This window comes from Elgaria multicarinata, chromosome 4, assembly GCF_023053635.1.
Source record: "Elgaria multicarinata webbii isolate HBS135686 ecotype San Diego chromosome 4, rElgMul1.1.pri, whole genome shotgun sequence".
NCBI classification, from domain to species: Eukaryota; Metazoa; Chordata; class Lepidosauria; order Squamata; family Anguidae; genus Elgaria; species Elgaria multicarinata.
The window spans coordinates 118,225,644-118,244,596 of NC_086174.1; the positions used below are offsets into that span (position 1 = coordinate 118,225,644).

The following is an 18,953-nucleotide window of genomic DNA, read 5'->3' on the forward strand; positions in this document are numbered from 1 at the left end:
GCAAAACACTTCTGAAGGATTGGGCACTAGCCTACAAAAGAATGTGCCACAATAAATCAGGCAGTAATTCCAGGTGCCACGAGACTCTCTCGGCTTTTGCTCTATAACTGAATTGCCTGGCCAGATGTCTGAAATCTGAGAATGCTGTCCTGCCCACTGACACTGAAGAGACCTCCCCCCTCCCCATTCCAGGCTCGGGGGAAGAGACGGGTTCGGATATTTGTCGGCTGGTCAGACAAAACTGTTTAAATTACTCAGCCACAGGAGTTGAGCTTTCCATTAGGAGAGTCCAAAAGTGTCCTCTTTGCTTAGACTCCTGAACTGGAAGCTGGTCTTGAGGTAAGTAGTAAAATTCAATTGTGAGGTTATTTATATACTCTGCCATTTGGGAGTAGTTTGAAATAGGGATAGTTGAACAAATACGCCCATTTGCATTTTTATGCAGTTGAATACACATTGAACGTCATTCAATCGCCCCTTACTTCCAGTGGAGGTGGGGGGAAAGAGACCATAGGGGAGTTTAGAAATTAAAGCAAGCTGAAATAACATTCCAGAGGGTTGGAAGCTCGGAGGAAAGGTACTGCAGAGGCTGTTTAGTGTCATAAAAATGGAGCTGGGGAAAAAGAGAGAGTGAGGAACTAAGCGGTTGTATAACTCTGTTCTCCACCATTCTCTGCATTTGCTCACTTGCAGTATAGATACTAGGGATGTGCTCTGCTTCTCTTCGGTTCAGAGAAGCAGGAGCTAGGCGGCCTAATTCGCCTCCCGAAAAGGCGGAGGCGAAGAGAGTCAGGGGGGCTGCGGATCCAGGCGAAGAGTATCGCCTCAATCCGGAGCTTCGCCTGCAGGTAAGTGGGGGGGAGGGGGACTCAACTGGCACTGCCAGCGCTGTTGCCAGGTAAGGGAGCAGGGAGGAGGGACTCTTACCTGCCTCCATCGCAGGCTTCAATTGAGGCCTTGGTTGAAGGCGGAAGTGAAGGCCGAGGCCTCTTCCGGCACCGCCATCCATGCAGCGGTGGCGGTGCCAGCGCCAGGTAAGGGAGCAGGGAGGAGGGACGCTTACCTGCCTCTGTCACAGGCTTCAATTGAGGCCCCGGTTGAAGGCGGAAGTGAAGGCTGAGGCCTCTTCCGGCTTCAACCGGGGCCTCAATTGAAGCCCGTGACGGATGCAGGTAAGGGGGGGGGGGTTGGCTTGTTTTGCACCGCTGCTGCTGCCGTCCATATAGCGACGGCGGCAAAGCCGGTTCTCGCTCCTCAGAGCGGAGCGGGAGACGGGCAAAGTGGCGTGAAGAGGATCGGGCCTGATCCAGATTTTCCGGATCGGGCCACGAAGCGGATTGGGGGGTCCATGCACACCCCTAATAGATACAGGAAAAGAGGGGTTTTGTTGAGTAGAATCTGAAAAGACCAAAATGAATGTAAGAAGGATGAAACTAGCTGAGAAAACAAGCAGAAAGAGGAATTTCCAAAGCCAAAAGCATGCAGACAGGAGCACTGAGTGGCTGGCAAGTACATGCAAATGTGGAGTGGCTTTTTGCCAGGTATGGCTAGAAAAAGTGGAGCGGAGAAATGGTATGATGAAATAAACAAGGTCCACCATGCTTGGATTCGTTGTACATCAGGGGAGTCCAATAAGAAAGACAAGCTACAGGGAGGGTTGATTTCTACTCATTATTAGCCCCAAAGCCCATACCGGCTTCAGTGCACCACAAGCTTCCATTCAGTAAAGACAAAGAACCTGAGGGTTAGGAAAGACTCCTATACTATCGCTGCATAGCAGTCAGGAATTCAACATGTGACATTTTTCTCCATCATTGCTCTCTCAACTCCAGAGGACAGCCTTTGTGGCTGGTTTTCTGCCAGCCTTAAAGGTGCTGAGACTTGGAGCTCCATCACACCTGCACGTTTGCCCTGGTTCTCCCTCGAATTATCCGCCCTCGTTTACATAGCGTGTGAAAGCCTGATCAACTTACACTTTTGCGCTTTTACATTCCATTCATCTTTATACCTCTCCTCTCCTGCGCACCAGCATATCGCTGTTCTTCCATTGAGAATAACACATCCCCCCAGATCTCCTTTGTGCCTTCCCCTACAGTTCATTGGTTGGTGGTAGCTGGACACCATGCCCTCCCTCCCTATGTGGTTATTCCTTGTTACCTAAGCTATGGCTGTTCCCCTCACCCTGCCTGGAGGCTTTGGAGCATGAACATACTAAAGTCAGATTCAGGCTTACCTTTGTGTAAACTCCATTGAACAGAGAGAGACTTACTTCTGAGTAAACAGAAGTAAGACCGCAGAAGTAAGCATGGGGTTGCAGAGCACTTCTTTCCAGTTTGCTGTTTAAAGACATTAAAAAGAAAGCTTCTAAGTGACCACACTATTAAAATCAGTTCTATATGTGTTTACTCAGAAGTAAGTCTCTCTCTGTTCAATGGGGTTTACTCAAAGGTAAGCCTGCATGTGACTTTAGTAATTGAAATCAATGGGGTTTACTTTTGAGTAAGGGAACCAGCAGATCTGTAGTTTATGAACTTGAAGATGCACAGCTTTGCATGATCAAAGCTGGACTATAAGCTCCAAAAAGTTTGAGGGAGGAAATTTAAAAAATCATAAAAATAAAAAAGGGAAGACCAAATCTGACTCAAATTTGGTTTGTGTTCCCCTTGTCACGCACTTCCAATCAAGAGGGAAAGCGGAGGGGGTTAGAAGGTATACAGATCCCCCTCTATGATGTTACCAATGCAACCCCCTCTCACTCCCCCTGTCCCCAAAGCAAGCCATGAAGCAAAGGTGGAGGAGCGAAAGTACAATAGACCATTCTTTCATTCAACTCAGCAGCCAGGAAGCAGCAGGAGAAAAAGATTTGAATTTGAATTTAAAAACACCTGCTGAAGAAAAGGCACGCCCTTGTCTTTCGTCATCAATACCACCCCTTGAACACACTTTTGACAGCAATACTGCTCCTTGAAAATACGCCCACCAAATATCGGATTGAAAAAGATGGATGAAAATACACGTTTAAGTTTGAGCGGGTGCTTTCACGTTGCTGGAAGTACCAGACTTTCCGCGCACTAAAATATGTCGCTAAGGGGGGGAGGAACAACTGCAATCAAAGCAGGACATGGTCAGCGTCATCTGAGTCCTTTGCATACTAAGTCCCGGTGCCTCACCCAGATCCCTTACTTAAGGTTACAAAGGCATATGGCTTTGAGACTGAATGGAAGATTGGAAGATTTAAATTGTAAAAATTAGGAAGATTCGTGCCTGGGATCCATATTTTGGCACCATGGTGGCTCCCACACATGCCAGAGCTGTGATTTTTATGGTGCAGACCATGGAGGCAGATGTATCCTGTAATTTAATTGTGGTTTGAGGGTGTGTGTGTTCCATTTACAAATCATGAGTATCTGTGCCTCAGATCCATGTTTTCAAGCTGAAGAGGCACCCACAAGTGGCAGATCCATGATTTTTCTGGTTCAGTCCATGGAGTCAGCTGTGCTCTGTGATATGACTGTAGGGGGGGCATTTTTTATTTCATGTATCTGACTTTTACTTTTTATGTACACAATCCATAATTAGTAGAGCGGCTTAACGACAATTTCTGGCCAAATCGTGCACATTGTGATACAAGTGTTAAATCTGGTATGGTGGCATTTATGACCATGTAGATTAAAATGAGATATAGGGGCATCTTGAGAAATCTTCGTAACGGCCGCCATCTTGGAAAATGGCGTCCAAAATCCAGGATTTGCACAATAACTCTATTATTTGTAATCTCACAGAAAAGATGTCTCAATACAAAATTAAAGAGCATAAAATTTGCTACAAAAAATCATTAACAATTTTTTCATAGGAGCAATCCACGTCGAGACATAAAGGTTTTATTCCTAGCCATTTGTCTGAGAAGTCAACAAGATGCACTATCTCACCCTCATTCCAATCTTGCACGTTGTGTTGCAAGCCTGAAACTTTCAGAGGTCTCATTTTACACATTTTTCAACATTATCAAAGTAAAGGAAAACTGATCCTCCACAGATGCAAACAAGTGGAATTTCGCATTGGTGGACAACCGAGGATAACACAAAACACTTCTGAAGGATTGGGCACTAGCCATCAGGACAGTGCTTAAGGGGAAAAAATTTAAAAACCATCAGGACAATGGCTTAAGGGGAAAATTTTTTAAAAATCCTAAAAAAAATCAAGGGATGGACTGATCTGATTCAAGCTTGGCATACCCAAAGCCCTACTTAAAAGCTCTCAGGGTCCCAAGTTTCATCTATTTATCTTTAAAAATAAGGGAGCTGTGGGCAAGGAGGGGGAGGTAGGGTTGGAGCAACAAAAGTATATTACACCGGCTCAGCCCCTTGGTTTGAAAGGCGTGGAGGAGGAGAACCGCCCCACCCTCCCCTTTCATCAGCAAGCTCTCCCTTACAGCAGCCCCCCCCCCCCCCAGAGTAAGTAGATAGTCTAGCTAGGTGATATTGTTTCTAGGTTTCTGGGTTTCCTATGTTATGCCTGCCTGCATGTACGTCTTACGTTTCTTTTATTCTTCCCACACCAGTACCCTTAATTGTAAATAAACCCCTTTTACCTCAACTGCTTGTGCTGCTATCTTCTTGCCCCTTGGGTCAGTGCTAAATCCAGGGTTACGGCACCAGAATTCTGGTGTTCTTTTCTGGTGGCTTCTGGGACCTGGGGGCCTCAGGAGGGTGATAGCAGCAAGGATGAGAGGGGGCAAACCAGAGGGGGCCCTTCCTTGCTTTACAGATGGGTGTGCCGCAGGGGTGGTGCCATCCTTTTTTGTCCTCAGTCAAGGAGTCGTGCCCCACCCCCCTGTTCCCTTTTCCCATCATTTGAAGGTTGGGTGGATACAGGTCAAGATCTGTATTTTCCCCCTTTGGTGCTCATTCCAGTCACTCTTCTCCAACGAAACAGTTGCTCTCCCTTCTGCAGGCCATTTATCAAAAGCCTACAAAACAGAGAAATTCACTATCACGTTAATTCGCTGTTGTGCATCGTTGAGAAAACTAAAGGGAGTAAAACCAAATCCTGCACATTTGCAAATTGGTGCATCTTTGGGATCTCTTCAGTTTTAGTTTCTGCTTCACTTTTGTCTTGTTTTCTGCTGTACCTCCATCCACTGTTTAGTCATTGCAATTGCCCTCATGCTTGAATACCCTAATTCTTGTATTTTTCTTTCATTGCTGCATTAATTGCGTTAATAAACTGCTGTACACTAGCGAAATATTGTTACTGTGGGATCTCACACTGCTTTATTCTTCCATGCACTTGTATTAAAACTTCAGAGCATTTGGCATTTTTAAGTGTACACCTAAAAACACAATGAGTGGATGCAACAAAGAGATGCTTGCAGTCCTTGCATCATACAGGTACACTAGTCCAGAGAGGTGGGAGGCTAGCTGAAGCTGCAATTTCTCTGGCCTTGAAGTCATATAGTGAGTATGACCAAGCAGCTTTTAATCGGTGGGTTAAAATTTAACTGTTGAACAAATGCAGTATCTGCTATTGATTTTGGAAAGGGGAGGAGAATTTTATCTGCTGACTATTTTAAATTGTGACAGTTCCCTTGACATGATAAGACATTTATCTTCAGGAATGTAACATATCAGATAAACTTTTTGTCATCACGCCAGTGTAAACTTACTAAAATGTGGGTTTATTGTGACATCAACAGGAAATATGCTATTTTTCTATGGAACACCTCCTTGGGCTGCAGTTCTAATCACACATTGGGAGTAGGGGTGTGCACGGACACCCCCCCCGATCCGCTTCTCTTCCAGATTCGCAACTTCTGGATTGGATCCACTCCGTTCCACTCCGATCCGCCTATAGTCCGCTCCAGTTCGTTGCAAAGCTCCGGATCGGAGCTCCGCTTTCCCCCCCCATAGACTTGCATTGAAATCCAAAAAGCCTACAACTTTTTTTCTGTTAATGTTAGAAACCTCAAACTTGGCACCATGATAGGTTATCTATGTATACACATGCATGCCAAACCTCAAGCAAATCCAAGCATCCCCTGATTTTCGGGGAATTTTTGAAAATTGGACACCCCATTTTCAGACATGGGATTTACTCTGACATTTTGACATATAAAAACTTGGAAGCAGGCACCCTCACAGATGCCATCTAGATCCACATTCATGGCAAGTTTCAAGCAAATCCCATAATCCCCTGATTTTTGGCGGGGCTTTAACCTCTAAAGCATCACCCCTAACCCCAATTCACACCCCTTTTGATATCTCCATCAATTTTTACATTAGAAATGTCAAATTAGGCACCATGACACCTGATGCATGTATGCACATGCATGCCAAGCCTTAAGCAAATCCAAGCCTCCCCTGATTTTGGGGGGATTTTTGAAAATCGGACACCCCATTTTCAGACATGGGATTTTCTCCAACATTTTGACAGATAAAAAACTTTGAAGTGGGCACCCTCACAGATGCCATCCAGATCCACATTCATGGCAAGTTTCAAGCAAATCCCATCATCCCGTGATTTTTGGCGGGGGTTTAACCTTTTAACTCACCCCAATTCAAGTCCCATGCTAGAACTCCGTCAATTTTCACATTAGAAATGTCAAATTAGGCACCATGACACCTGATGCAGGTATACACATGCATGCCAAGCCTCAAGCAAATCCAAGCCTCCTCTGATTTTGGGGGGATTTTTGAAAATCGGACACCCCAGTATCTCAGGGAAGCTGCAGACAGCTCAATGGGCTTTATTTTATTCATGGCCATTTCAAAGGAAATCCCAACATGCCATGAATTGGGGAGTAGATAAACCTAAACATGAATCTTCTTCCACACTTGAAAAATTTATTTGGAACTTCAAAAAGTCTAAGTGAGCGCAGGAAGGACTTATCCCCTGAGTCAAAGAAAGACACACAGAAACCATCCCTGCGAGGCGGGCACAGAGGAGGACAGGCCACACTGGGAGCAAGCATGCCAGAGGCTTGTGGAGTTGAACCACAAAGCCCATCATGTAGTACAGCTCCCAGGCACCAGGCGGGCAGAGAGGCAGGCAGAGATATGCCATAGATCTATGGGGAAGTCAGTCCCAGCAGATACTCCAAAACAACAGCACCCAGGTGGAGGTGGGAAAACAGGCATGGAGCAGACATTTCTGGGGGCACAACGAAGTGAGCCAAGGATTGTTTCAAAGCCAGTAATACAAACCATCCCTGTGAGGCGGGAGCAGCACAGAGAGATGCCTTTTCTTTTGCATCCCATAACTAGGAGGCTAGGAGGATAAGAGTAAAGCTTTGTGAGCCTTGCTTAAGAATTGATTGACTGCATTGTGATCACAGCCATTATTAAAAAACAACAAAATAATAACATTAATAATAGCAGTACTAATTAATATTAATAGCAATAATAATAATAACAACAACCACATTAATCTTTTCCGCAATGCAATCCTATGGGCGAAAAGATCCAAAATGGTGGGCGGAGCGCTCCGCAAAAAGAGGAACGCTCCGCTTATGGTCACCTCTCTTCGCCATGCTTCTCCAGCCCCCTGATTTGCTTCTCCTCCGCCTCAGGCGGAGGCGGATCACCCCAATTCGCTGTTGCTTCTCCGATTCTAAGCGAAGCGGATCACACCCCTAATTGGGAGTAAGTGCCAATGAACTCAGTCGGCCTTATTTCAGAGTAGTCAAATATTCAATTGCACTGTTAGAGGCTTTGCTTATTGCATAGAAAAACATATAAGAACACAAGAGCCATAAAGAACATACAAAGGGCTTTTCTACATGAGGCTGTGAATCAGCTGCATCTACTTTTGGTGTCATCGGAGAATTGAGTTATGAGCACTACACGAGGAGCATTTTCTTTTCTTTTTTTCTGCTACATAACTTCTAGGTGGCACTGTGGTATTCAGGACAGAGCAAATATACAAGAGGAAATCAGGCTTTCTTTCTCCTTCACAAATAACACCCTATTTCCCCTGCTCTAAAAGAACCTCAGAAACAGAAGCAAAACTGGAGGTATACAAAATCATAAAGAACCTGTAAGCAACTGTGAGTAGGGAATGATGAGCACATAACAAATACCTCATGTGGAAAAGCTTTAATTGTGCCCGATAGAATTTGACTTTTTCACAGCAGTTTTACCAACTGATCCCCAGATCACTTTATTGGTCAGTCACTGCTTTTTGCCCTAACATGCAGTGTGGGCCAATGTGGTGTAGCGGCTAAGGCGTTGGACTGGAAGCTGGGAGATCTGGGTTCTAGTCCCCATTCGTCCATGGAAGCTCACTGGGTGACTTTGGGCCAGTCACAGATTCTCAGCCCAACCTACCTCACAGGGTTGTTGTTGTGAGGATAAAATGGAGTGGAGGATTATGTATGCCACCTTGGGTTCCTTGGAGGAAAAAAGGCGGGATATAAATGTAATAATAATAATAATAATAATAATAATAATAATAATAATAATAATATACACTTGCTCACATTGAACTGCATTTGCCATTTTGCTGCCCATTCATACAGTTTGGAGAGATCCTTTTGGACTGCCTTTTTGTTTTAACCACCCTAAATAATTTGGTACCAGCAGCAAATGTAGCTACCTCACTGATCATCACAACTGCTCACCTCTAACAAGTTATGAACAAACTAAAAAGTACCAGTTTTAATACAGATCCTTGTGACACCCCATTGTTTCCATTCCCCCTCTGCAAGAACCGACTATTCATTCGTACTCTTTGCTTTCTGTTTAAACCAGCTAATGATCCATAAGAGGAGCTCTGCTCTTATCCCATTGCTGCTAAGTTTGCAAAGTCCTAACTTTGTCAAAGGCCTACTCGAAATCCACATAAACAGTGTCTACTGGATCATACCTGTCCACACTTTGTAACGGTTTTGATTGTGGGCTTTACTGTGAAATTCAATGCATGTCAGAAATGAGTTAAAAGAAAGTCTTATTGAGTTCAATAGGGCTTCCTTCCAGGTAAGTGTGTACTGGATTGTAGCCTTATTTACTGCTTATTGCACCCACACAGTGCACTCCTATACATGTATGCTCAGAACTAAACCCCATTGAGTTCAGTGGGACGTATTCCCTGATAAGCGAGTATAGGATAACACCAAAATGCTTCTTAAATCTGTGAAATTGCAAATTTAAAGATGTTTAATTTTCACATGCTTGCTCTTATCCTGTTACGAAAGAGGCTCCCAAATGCCACACTAAAGAGAACTTTACACTGGGCCCTCCTCATATTTGGAGCCACCGCACCTGGGTGCAAAAGTTCACTAAAGCGAGCCCCCCTCTGCCGCTAGATCAGGTGCAGTGATGTCGCTCAAGCCTCTAAGTCAGGGGCTTCCTTGTTCGACCTTAAGATGTATTTATTTATTTACAATATTTATATACCATTCCCCATTCAAGAATTTTGGAGCAGTGGGCAAGATAAAATAAAAGAATAAAAACAGAATAAAAACACATTAAAAGTACATTTAAAAAAAAAAAGAAAGAAACAAAGTGCAAATAAAACCGTGGGTGGACATTAAACGAAGGCTTCCTGGAACAATGTTTTCAGGAGGTGCGGTTAGGAATACAAAGTTGGCGGCTACCTGACCTCCAAAGGCAGGGAATTCCATAGGATGGAGGCGACCACCCTGATACAACAATATAGATATAGATATATAGATATAGATATAGATATCCTCAAGGAGCAAAATTGCACAATCCCAGCTCTCGACTCTGAAAAAGTGCTTGATTTCCTTTGGATGGAACAACCCAGGGCTGCTGTCCAAAAATAGCAGCCATGGGTCAAGTCTCTCCCTCCCTCCCTCCCTATAAACATGTGGGAATGTTTTTGGCTGGGTCGAGAAATGGTGGGCTCCTTCAGCAACTGCTGGATGGGGAGTTGAGCTTGGATGCTGGAGACTTCCTTGGCGACTTCCTTCCTCTTAGCTCAAAGAACTGATGGAGGTTGCTATGGCAATGGCAGAAAAACAAGAACTGATTCAAAAGGTGCAATCTGATTGGTTGATCCCATGAAGATCTTCATGCCAAAATTCCAGTACTATTCACTTAGTATTCATCTCCATAGTACAACCACTTTTGGAAATACTGTGTAAAGTTCAAGTTGCCACATCTCCCCCCCCCCCACTTCCCCACAAAAAAGAAAGACATGGTACAGCTTAGGAAAGTGCAGAAAAGGGTAACCCTGACCAGTAGTTGCCACCTTTCCTCAGGACAACTCTGAGCAGGCTTCAAATAAATTTAATTTTTTTTTTACCCCCATAAAAGGGTAAAAACAAAAAGGCAATGTAATCTGTACAGATTCTGAAACTTATTTTAATGATAGAAGATACAACATGACACTCAATTATAGTTTTTTTCAGCTATCACAGCAATTCATGAATCAAAAGTCAAAGGAGATTTCAAAAGGAAAATCAGGCTTCCAGAGCCAAGCCTGATGGAGATTTTTTTATCAATAATTGTGTCTGAAATTACATAACATTGAAAGAAATTATTCAATACTCATTCATTAATATACATACTTTAAAGTTTCACAACAACCTGCTTCACAACTAACGCTAACTCCTGTTGTTGAATTCTGGGTTGTCGTGATTTGTGCATGAACCTTCACTAACGAAGCATGCAAAGGAATTGAGAAAACAGCCCACAGTTTGTTCAATACTCTGCCACGCAAACCCTAGGTAAATAGGGCAACAAACCATGGGTTAAATAAACAATGGGTTAGTGTTATGTATGATCCTTTACAGTTCTGGCTGAAATGGATTCACAGCCTCACCAAAATCGAAGCCACCAGCCTCCACTGATTGGCATGGAAAATTAGTGTTTACTTCCATGGTAATTACAGAGCTGCAGCTGAAGCAGGGAATCACCCAACCAAACAGCTAACTCAAAGCAGTGAACCGTCCAGAGAGCTAGCAAGAGGACAATCCCGGGCTAGAACAAACAGACTCCGGGTGCATGTTAGCAGCTCCACGCAAAAGGTATTGTAGAAGGAGCTGGAAGTATCAGGTAGGTTCAGCAGGGCTGGGATAAGGGAGCACGTTGCCAAGTAACAGAAAAAGAAAGTTGACAGTGGATTTGATGGGAGGGGGAGTGAGGGAAGAGCCCAGAGAAGAAGGAGTCATGGCTGATGGAGAGAGACATTAAAGAAAGTCTTCATGAGAGAAAGAAGAAAACCAAGGAAGAAATAGGGCAGAAGCACAGGAAAGAGCCTAAGGCTAAGCTTAGCATATCTAATAAGAGAAAGAGACCACTTGCTGTGAATAAAAGAAGCATCCGTTCCTGAGAGAATGAAGGGTCTGTATTGTGTCAGGCATGGCTGAAGAAGGAAACAGGACTTTGGGGGGTTGTGTTTTCTGAAGGGACCCTCCAGAGGATGGGGAAAGGAGGGGCAGGACCACAACAGACTTACTGTGATACTGTTACCATTTGTTGAAACTGAATTTGTTTACATGCTGGAAGCATTCCTTTATTCTTGCATCAGTGTTACAGGTTTTTGGACTCCCCTTCCTTTATTACTTGAATTCTGCACTTGCCTTTCTTTTAATTTATCAATTTGTGTTAATCTCACCCTGTTTGGATCTAATTACATATCTAGGAACTTGAGGTCCGTTACAGTATTGTCTAATTTAGTCTTCTGGGACCGAAACCAGAACCTGCTGTTTTGCATGCCACTGTAAATTAGGTTTTGCACTGCCAAGGGTGGTTCCGTCTTGCTGGCAGGCAAGGCTGATTTTGTTCAGGCAGGTCTTTGACGTATACAAATTGGGCTGTTGCTGAGGTTTTTATTATTATTTTAATTGGCTGTGGCAGTTTATTTCTTTTATTGTGGCATCCTTAACCTGTTTGTTTTGAAGTAATGTTTTAATTAAGATTGTTTTTAATCCAGATTTCAGTAATGGCTGTCTTGAACAGCATTTTTGGGCAGAAAGGCAGGTTAAAAATAAATCATCCAAGAGATCTATTCACTGGAACCTCTTACCTCAAAGGTGGGCGCCACCAGCAGGGCAGTTTTGTGTATGAGGCCTTTGCCCATCTGTTCTAACTGCCGCAGCCAGAGACGGCAGCTGCCACCAGCTTGCTGATACAAGTGGATTGATGAGGTGATTATCCTAAAAACATGAATGTGGACTTCTGCCCTAAATACAGCTGCTTGGGCTTCTGCTACCTTGAGGCATCATGGCATGTACGGAAGAGAGCCTTTCCCACGGTTGATTAATTTGCAAGTCAGCTCTGCTGTAGGTGAAAAGGCACTTGCAGAAAACTAGATTAGAGCACAGTAGTTTCGCCCTTTGCTTGCTATAGAAAGTTTCCACTCCAGATGGGCTGTTCTTTCCTCTCCGAAGGTGGAGCTTTGTGGTTTTATAACTTGAGGCCACACAAGTTCAGTCTTATGCTTGAGAAGAACTTGCCGTTGTTCAGGACTTCCAGGAGGTTAGTATGCAAGGTCTGGAGATACCAGGGTTTAAGTCCCCAATCAACCATGGAAGCTCACTGGGTGACTTTGGGCCAGTCATTGACTCTCAGCCTAACCTACCTCACAGGGTTGTTGTGGTGAGGATAAAATGGAGAGGGGAAGGGTTATGTTTGCTGCTTTGGACTCTTTGGAGGAAAAGACATGATAGGAATATAATAAATAAATAAATAATTGGTAACCATCTGTTCCCTGTGGGCTAAAACAGACCTTACTTTAAATGTGTATCTAGCAGCTTTCTATATTTACTCTAGCACATAAAATTTAAAGCTGACTAAAAACACTAGGTTGCTGATGTGGACTGGGAGCCCGGCACCTGGGCGTGAGTGAAAATGGAAAAAAAGATATAGCTGCTAGGCACACATTTAAAGTATTCTTTGTTTTGGCCATGTGAAGCAGAGATTAAAAAAGCTGCAAACTGTATTCCAATTTTAAGAGGGGCCAGGAAAACATCTGAAAGTTTTAGTTTCATGGAGCAGGCATGTCATTAATTATTAATTATTATTATTATTAATATTATTATTATTATACCAGAACTTTGCAGATGATAGATATTTGGGCAAATTGGTTGAGAGAAGAGAGCATCTTTGTGAGGTAATTGGATGAAGGGCTTGGGAAGAAACACTCTCTTGTTGCTCAACAAACAACAAAAGCCACGGGACTAAATATTCATGCATTTTTATTTTTTCTTTGTTTACTACTTTATCCGCTTACTAAGTGCCACATCTGTTTATGCCTCATGATTATGAAATGGGGGTGTATGGGTGTTTTTGTTTTTTGTTTTAAACGAGCTGCCCTGAATATCAAATAACAAAGGAGCAGTTGAAAGAATGTTCTGCTCTGCCTGCCACGGTTTTTCTGCACTCTGTCTTTCTGAAAAATGACCTTTTTTTATTTGTCATAACAGGAATTTAAGCACTAGGAAACATGGCTGGGAAACCAAAGCTTCACTACTTCAATGGAAGAGGCCGAATGGAAACCATAAGGTGGCTTTTAGCTGCAGCTGGGGTTGAGGTTTGTCTTCAAACAATTTCTAATCAATCATATTTACCTGACAATCCTTCTTGGACAGTGGCTTATTTTGATGTATAGATAATTCCAATATCTCATGATTGGAGAGCAAGGTTATAGTTTCACACCAGTTTGTCCAGTTTTTGTTACACCTCTGCTTCAAGGGCTGGGTAAGATTAAGGGGGCTACCCCAGGCTGCTAATTTTGGCTGTTACAAAAGGGTAGCAAATTGCTAGTTATTTCATGAGAGACATTGTGGTGTATTGGTGAGAGTGTTGGACTAGGACCAGGGAGACCCAAATTCAAATCCCCACTCAGCCAAGAAGTTCATTTCATTAGGCGACCTTGGGCCAATCATTATTATCTCCCAGGCTAAATTATCTCACAGGGCTGTTGTGAGGATCAAATGGAGGAGGGAGAACTATGTACATGGCCTTGAGCAACTTGGAGGAAAGGAGGGATATAAACGTGGTGGTGGTGAATTTGTATTTTTACTCACAGGAAGAAGTAGTTGTTGGATTTTCTACCTTGGGTGCCAAAATAACCTGACAGGCTTTGCCCTTGGGAGCAGGGGAACCGGGACATGAACTCTTTTATACCTTATTTGTTCAGACACAAAACTGTATTTATATATCACTTATTAATTTATTATTTATTAATTACATTTCTATACCTCCCAATAGCCGGAGCTATTGGGAGCGAAATCTTTTATTTTCAGTTTGTTACGCTTTTTGTAGCACATTGTATCCCACACCCAACCTGGTGGTCTCCCTTCCCCAATAATCCCAAAACTAACTGTGCAAAGATTAATTAGCAACTTTTTGTCTTGTTTCCTCAAGAGATCCTTGAACTGTTTTGTCTCTTTTGATTGCTAGTTTGAAGAACAACTCATTCAATCAAAGGAAGACCTAGAAAAGTTAAAGAAGGGTGAGTATGAACCTTGAATGTTTTCAGGTGTCTGTTTTTGGGATTGTGACTATATATAGGATTCAGAATTATATTCATTCTTTGTTTGTTTGTCTGTGAATGCACAGTTGTCATTTGGTTATTTTACGTGCTTTGAAAGAAGAGACAAATTCCTAAATGTACACAGAATCCTTATACACATTACATTCATCTCTGTATTTTTAGGGGAAGGTTTTTTGGGTTTTTTTTTAACTCTGGAGCAGAAACAATTTAAAATGTAAACTTTAAATAATATAGAAAATTCATTTGTTCCTTTCTTATTTTCTGCAAAAATGCCCCTTGTCTTTTGATTTGGGAGAAAAACTCAACACCACAGTGTAAAAGAAAATTCAAAGCATGACTTGTGTTCCCTGAAATTCCCTGTCATGGAATTTGGGAAAATAAACAAATTGATTTGTCCTCTTCCTTTCACCAGATGGATGCCTGCTCTATCAGCAAGTGCCCATGGTGGAGATTGATGGGATGAAGATGGTGCAGAGTCGAGCTATTCTCAACTACATCGCAGCAAAACATAATCTCTGTGGGAAGGACTCCAAGCAGAGAGCATTGTACAGTAACATTTCTAACATTCTAGTGACTAAATGCATACTGCTGTTTGCTGTACATGATAGGAGACGAAATCTGCAGTTTAACGTATGATTTGCTATGAGTCAGCATATTTCAGCACACTGCCAGCTAGGACAAAAGGGTGCAGGGTGGAGCAATATTTACTCAATCACAGTAGACTTCATGGAGACTGGTTCTTTAGATATAAATGTGGATTTATGATCTGGATCTCAGAAGTTTAATGCCCCTTTCCCAAGGTTTTCTTTTGCCTCCCATATTACATGAATACACTTACTTATTTCTTTTCCTTTGGAGGTTACTCTTTACTGAAAAGAAGCCATAGCAAATAAGGCTGCACTTTTATACACATTTACCTGGGAAGACGCCCCATTCATTTTTGTTGCATGTCTGTCCACAGAAATAAGGACCTTTCCTGCCAATGTGTTGCTTCCGGAAATTGGTCAAACGATGTCCTCCCAGGAGGTACCACTATTATGGGATAAATGGTTCTTTCCAAGAAAAGTGGACTTTTCCCAGTGATAGGGTTATTGTGCCTGTTTTTCTGCTGGGGTGTCACACATGTGAGCATGTTTATCCTATGATGCCTGTGACACCACAGTGCAATTCCCCCATCCCAATTGTTTTATTTTTCTTTATCCCCTGGTGATCTACTCAACAGGGTTGTTGTAATGATTCTGTATGTCATACATGTATTTGAAGTGCTTTCAACATTTTGGGGGCTTTTCTATACAAGGCATTTATTTTGCACTCATCATTCCATACTCATGGCTGTTTATGGGTGTTTTAAACAAATACTGGTACAAAAGAGAGGAAAAGAGCACCACTGAACCGATGAAAAAAAGAGAGCCAAGCTCTGGTGTTATGAAACAATCTTTTTCTTTAATCTTTAATAATTTCTTTGATGTGCTCTAGGCATTTCAGAAATACATCCTTCATCAGAAGCTACAAATTAGACAACCAACAACTTAAAGATAAAACGTTAAACAGCTTAAGATTTCTTATGTTCTTATATGCTTAAGATTAAATGCTAAATAACACAATAACACCCATATCAGATTATGAATAAACTTTTTAAAATCCTTTGCTGACATCAAACACTATAACTAAACATTTAGTCCTTTACCCAAAAACACAAGTCAAGAGGTGCTTTCTTTTGCATTTAGGTTTCATTGTTTTAATATTGTGCTAATGTTTGCAAAGTCACAGTAAAGTGTGTTTTTCCTCAGGTTAGTTCATTTGTTGTGTTTTCGGATGAATGACTAAATGATTAGTTATACTTTTTTCACTCAGGTTATAATTATTTTTGTTTGGTTAGATCAATGTAGTCAGATCGCAGAAATTGAGTGGAAGGAACATTTCCATAATGGAAGAACGAATGAGCTTTATTCTTACAAAGTCTGTGCATTTGCTAATTTATCAGAGCATGCTGCTACATGCTAAATGGCTCTCCAGAGTCATGAGACCATCCTCTTCTTTTCAGCATTGATATGTATTGCGAAGGTATAATGGATCTGAATGAACCGATCATGATGCTGCCCTTCAAGCCAGCTGACACAAAGGAGAAGGAGTTGGCAACAATCCTGGAAAAAGCCACAACCAGATATTTCCCTGTCTTTGAAAAGGTATGAGAGCAAAGGCGGAACTCCACGTACGGATTAGAGAAGAGGTCCCTATGCTCAACTAATGTTGGCAATTGGTAAATGTGGGTATTACTCTTTGATCCATCAGAAATCATTTCCTTATTCCACTGCGTTCTTAAGGTCTGATAGCTAGAGGACACCTTTTGCTGAAATAAAACCAAAATGGTAGACTCAAATGAAAACCTTTTCAGCTATATCTTCGAATGAGAATGACACCCGTAAGGTTTCCTCAAGAGTCCCTGATCTCAGCATCCCTTCCTGATTGAAAGAAGATGAGCGAGTGAAGCATGCAGAGAAGCAATGGGAACCCTCCTCAGAGGGAGAGGACGAGTGTTCTGCTGTTTTTCTCCACTGGCGTGTTTACACTTTCGCAATGCAGAACCACAGCAGAAATGCCCACCACAAGAGGAAGCTATTTTTAGTGTTGTAGTTTCGCTGCCAGGATCGGGGAGAGGTGCTTGTGGGATTTACTACCCAAGATGCCAAAATTACCTGACTGGCCTTCGGTACTATGCATTTTGTCAAGAACAGTCACTACAAAATGCTGTGAACAAGGAAAACATTGACCTCCTTGCTTATTGTTGCAATAATAGTACTGAAGCTCCCCACGCAGTTTCGATCCCTGCTCTTTCCAGTTCTGACCCAGTCTGTTGGCAGAGTGTTGCATTTTCGTTTTGTCCAAGATGGATAAGTAGCTCACGTTACGTCAACTCACGTTATGTCAGCTCAAATACACTTCCTCTCCATGTGAGGGTGCACTATTCTTCAGGTGGTTGATTTCTGGAAGTGCTCTAAACGCATCTCCTCAATTTTGGACATTCTGTTCTCTAGGTCCTCAAAGATCATGGACAAGGCTTTTTGGTTGGAAACCAACTCAGCAGAGCAGATGTTCAATTGCTTGAATGCATTCTAATGACAGAAGAGCTGAAGGCTGATATTCTCTCTAAATTCCCCCTTTTAAAGGTAAGCAACTCCTTTTGGCAAGTACTTCAATGTGAAAAGACAGCACAGTGGTGGTAAAGCTCACTGGATACATCAAATTCTTGTTAGCTGCTAGATCAGAAGTGGGCAACACGGGGGCTGCATGTGCCCCTCTGTCCCCTTCTGTGGTCTCCCCCACTGCTCTATTGAATTTGGAGGCATGGTGGAGGCAAAGGAATTGGCAGCTTGCCACCAAAATTCAGTGGGTGATGTTATGTGACATTGTTCAAGAGATTGTGCATTACCTTCTAAATTCGTTATCCGGCATTCACACATGCAGGCAGTATTTAGGTGTGTCAGCTAGTGCAAATGACATTCTGCAAGTGGAAACAATGCACAGGAGGAAAGTCCAACAAAACTTATGTTTGCATAGGTGGTTCCTGTTAAAATGTTGTTTCATCTCTCTTTTTAGGCATTTAAAACCAGAATAAGCAACATCCCTACAATTCAAAAATTTCTACAGCCTGGTAGTCAGAGAAAACCACCACCCGATGAGAAAACTATAGCAGCAGCAATGAAGGTTTTCCATTGAATTATGGCTGAGGGTCACGATTAATGCAATATTGTATGTACAGGCAAAGTTAGGCCTTTTATTTTAAATTCTTGTAAGGGGTCACAATAACCACGCAGGCACAAGTTCCAAAATAAATCCTTGTAACCACAATAGGAAGCCAAATGATGAGGTTTCTGACAAGGAAATTTTGACAATATTGTATGTCACTAGACTAAAATGAAATAAAACATTCTACAGTATTTGTGTTTTTGTTCAATATTTATTTGGCTTGTCTATACCATGTCTGACCTTCCATGACCATATGGAGAAACACTACTTTCTGATGGTGACATGCATGAAGGTGATGGTCCCACTGGGTCAAGCACATTACTGGAAAAACCGTTCCTAAGGGGCGGGGGAGTTGTGAGATCAGGACACGGATGGCGTCATCTCTGTGCTTTGTATGCAATGCACTTGTGGAGTGGGCTATTACACTGGTGTAATGGAGCTGTAAGATGAAAAATAAATAAAATAAAACTCCTAAAATTATTTTTATCAACAACGCCCAGAGGAGCAGCATTAAACAAGGGAAGTAAACATCAATAAACTGTTCCCAAATGTTTGGGCTCAGATTCCACGTTCAGCCCTGAGCATCCAGAGTTGCAACCGTTTCAGACTTGCTGCTTGCATTTGTTTTCCAAACAGTTCCACTGGATCTTGCCAAGTCAGGACAACAACTCTGATAAAACTGCTGCACAGAAAACTTGATCTTTTAAAATTCGGGTTCAGAATCTGTTCAGCATGTGACTCTTGCA

The 18,953-nt window shown here is 42.4% G+C and overlaps 2 protein-coding genes across 5 annotated transcripts in view; both read left to right on the forward strand.

The window, feature by feature from the left end:
* The first annotated feature begins 201 nt into the window (after positions 1 to 201).
* Positions 202 to 18,398, forward strand: LOC134397978 (glutathione S-transferase-like). 3 transcript variants are annotated; one of them, XM_063125083.1, is made up of 7 exons: positions 202 to 339; positions 13,388 to 13,494; positions 14,367 to 14,418; positions 14,873 to 15,005; positions 16,505 to 16,646; positions 17,496 to 17,627; positions 18,058 to 18,398. In XM_063125083.1, the coding sequence occupies exons 2-7, from the start codon at positions 13,408 to 13,410 to the stop codon at positions 18,175 to 18,177; spliced, it is 666 nt and encodes a 221-aa protein (XP_062981153.1). In that variant the 5' UTR covers positions 202 to 339; positions 13,388 to 13,407; the 3' UTR covers positions 18,178 to 18,398. The 3 variants fall into 3 exon arrangements, with proteins under 3 accessions (XP_062981153.1, XP_062981156.1, XP_062981155.1); XM_063125086.1 differs by lacking the exon at positions 202 to 339 and adding an exon at positions 10,917 to 10,992; XM_063125085.1 differs by lacking the exon at positions 202 to 339 and adding an exon at positions 12,336 to 12,440.
* Positions 10,910 to 18,953, forward strand: part of LOC134397980 (glutathione S-transferase-like) — a 41,358-nt gene continuing 33,314 nt past the window's right edge. The window contains exon 1 of one of the 2 annotated variants that reach the window (XM_063125090.1): positions 10,910 to 10,992. The gene's annotated coding sequence lies outside the window, so the exon portion shown is untranslated. Of the gene's footprint in view, positions 10,993 to 11,953; positions 11,984 to 18,953 lie in introns of those variants that run through there. The other variant, XM_063125093.1, reaches the window with a different exon arrangement.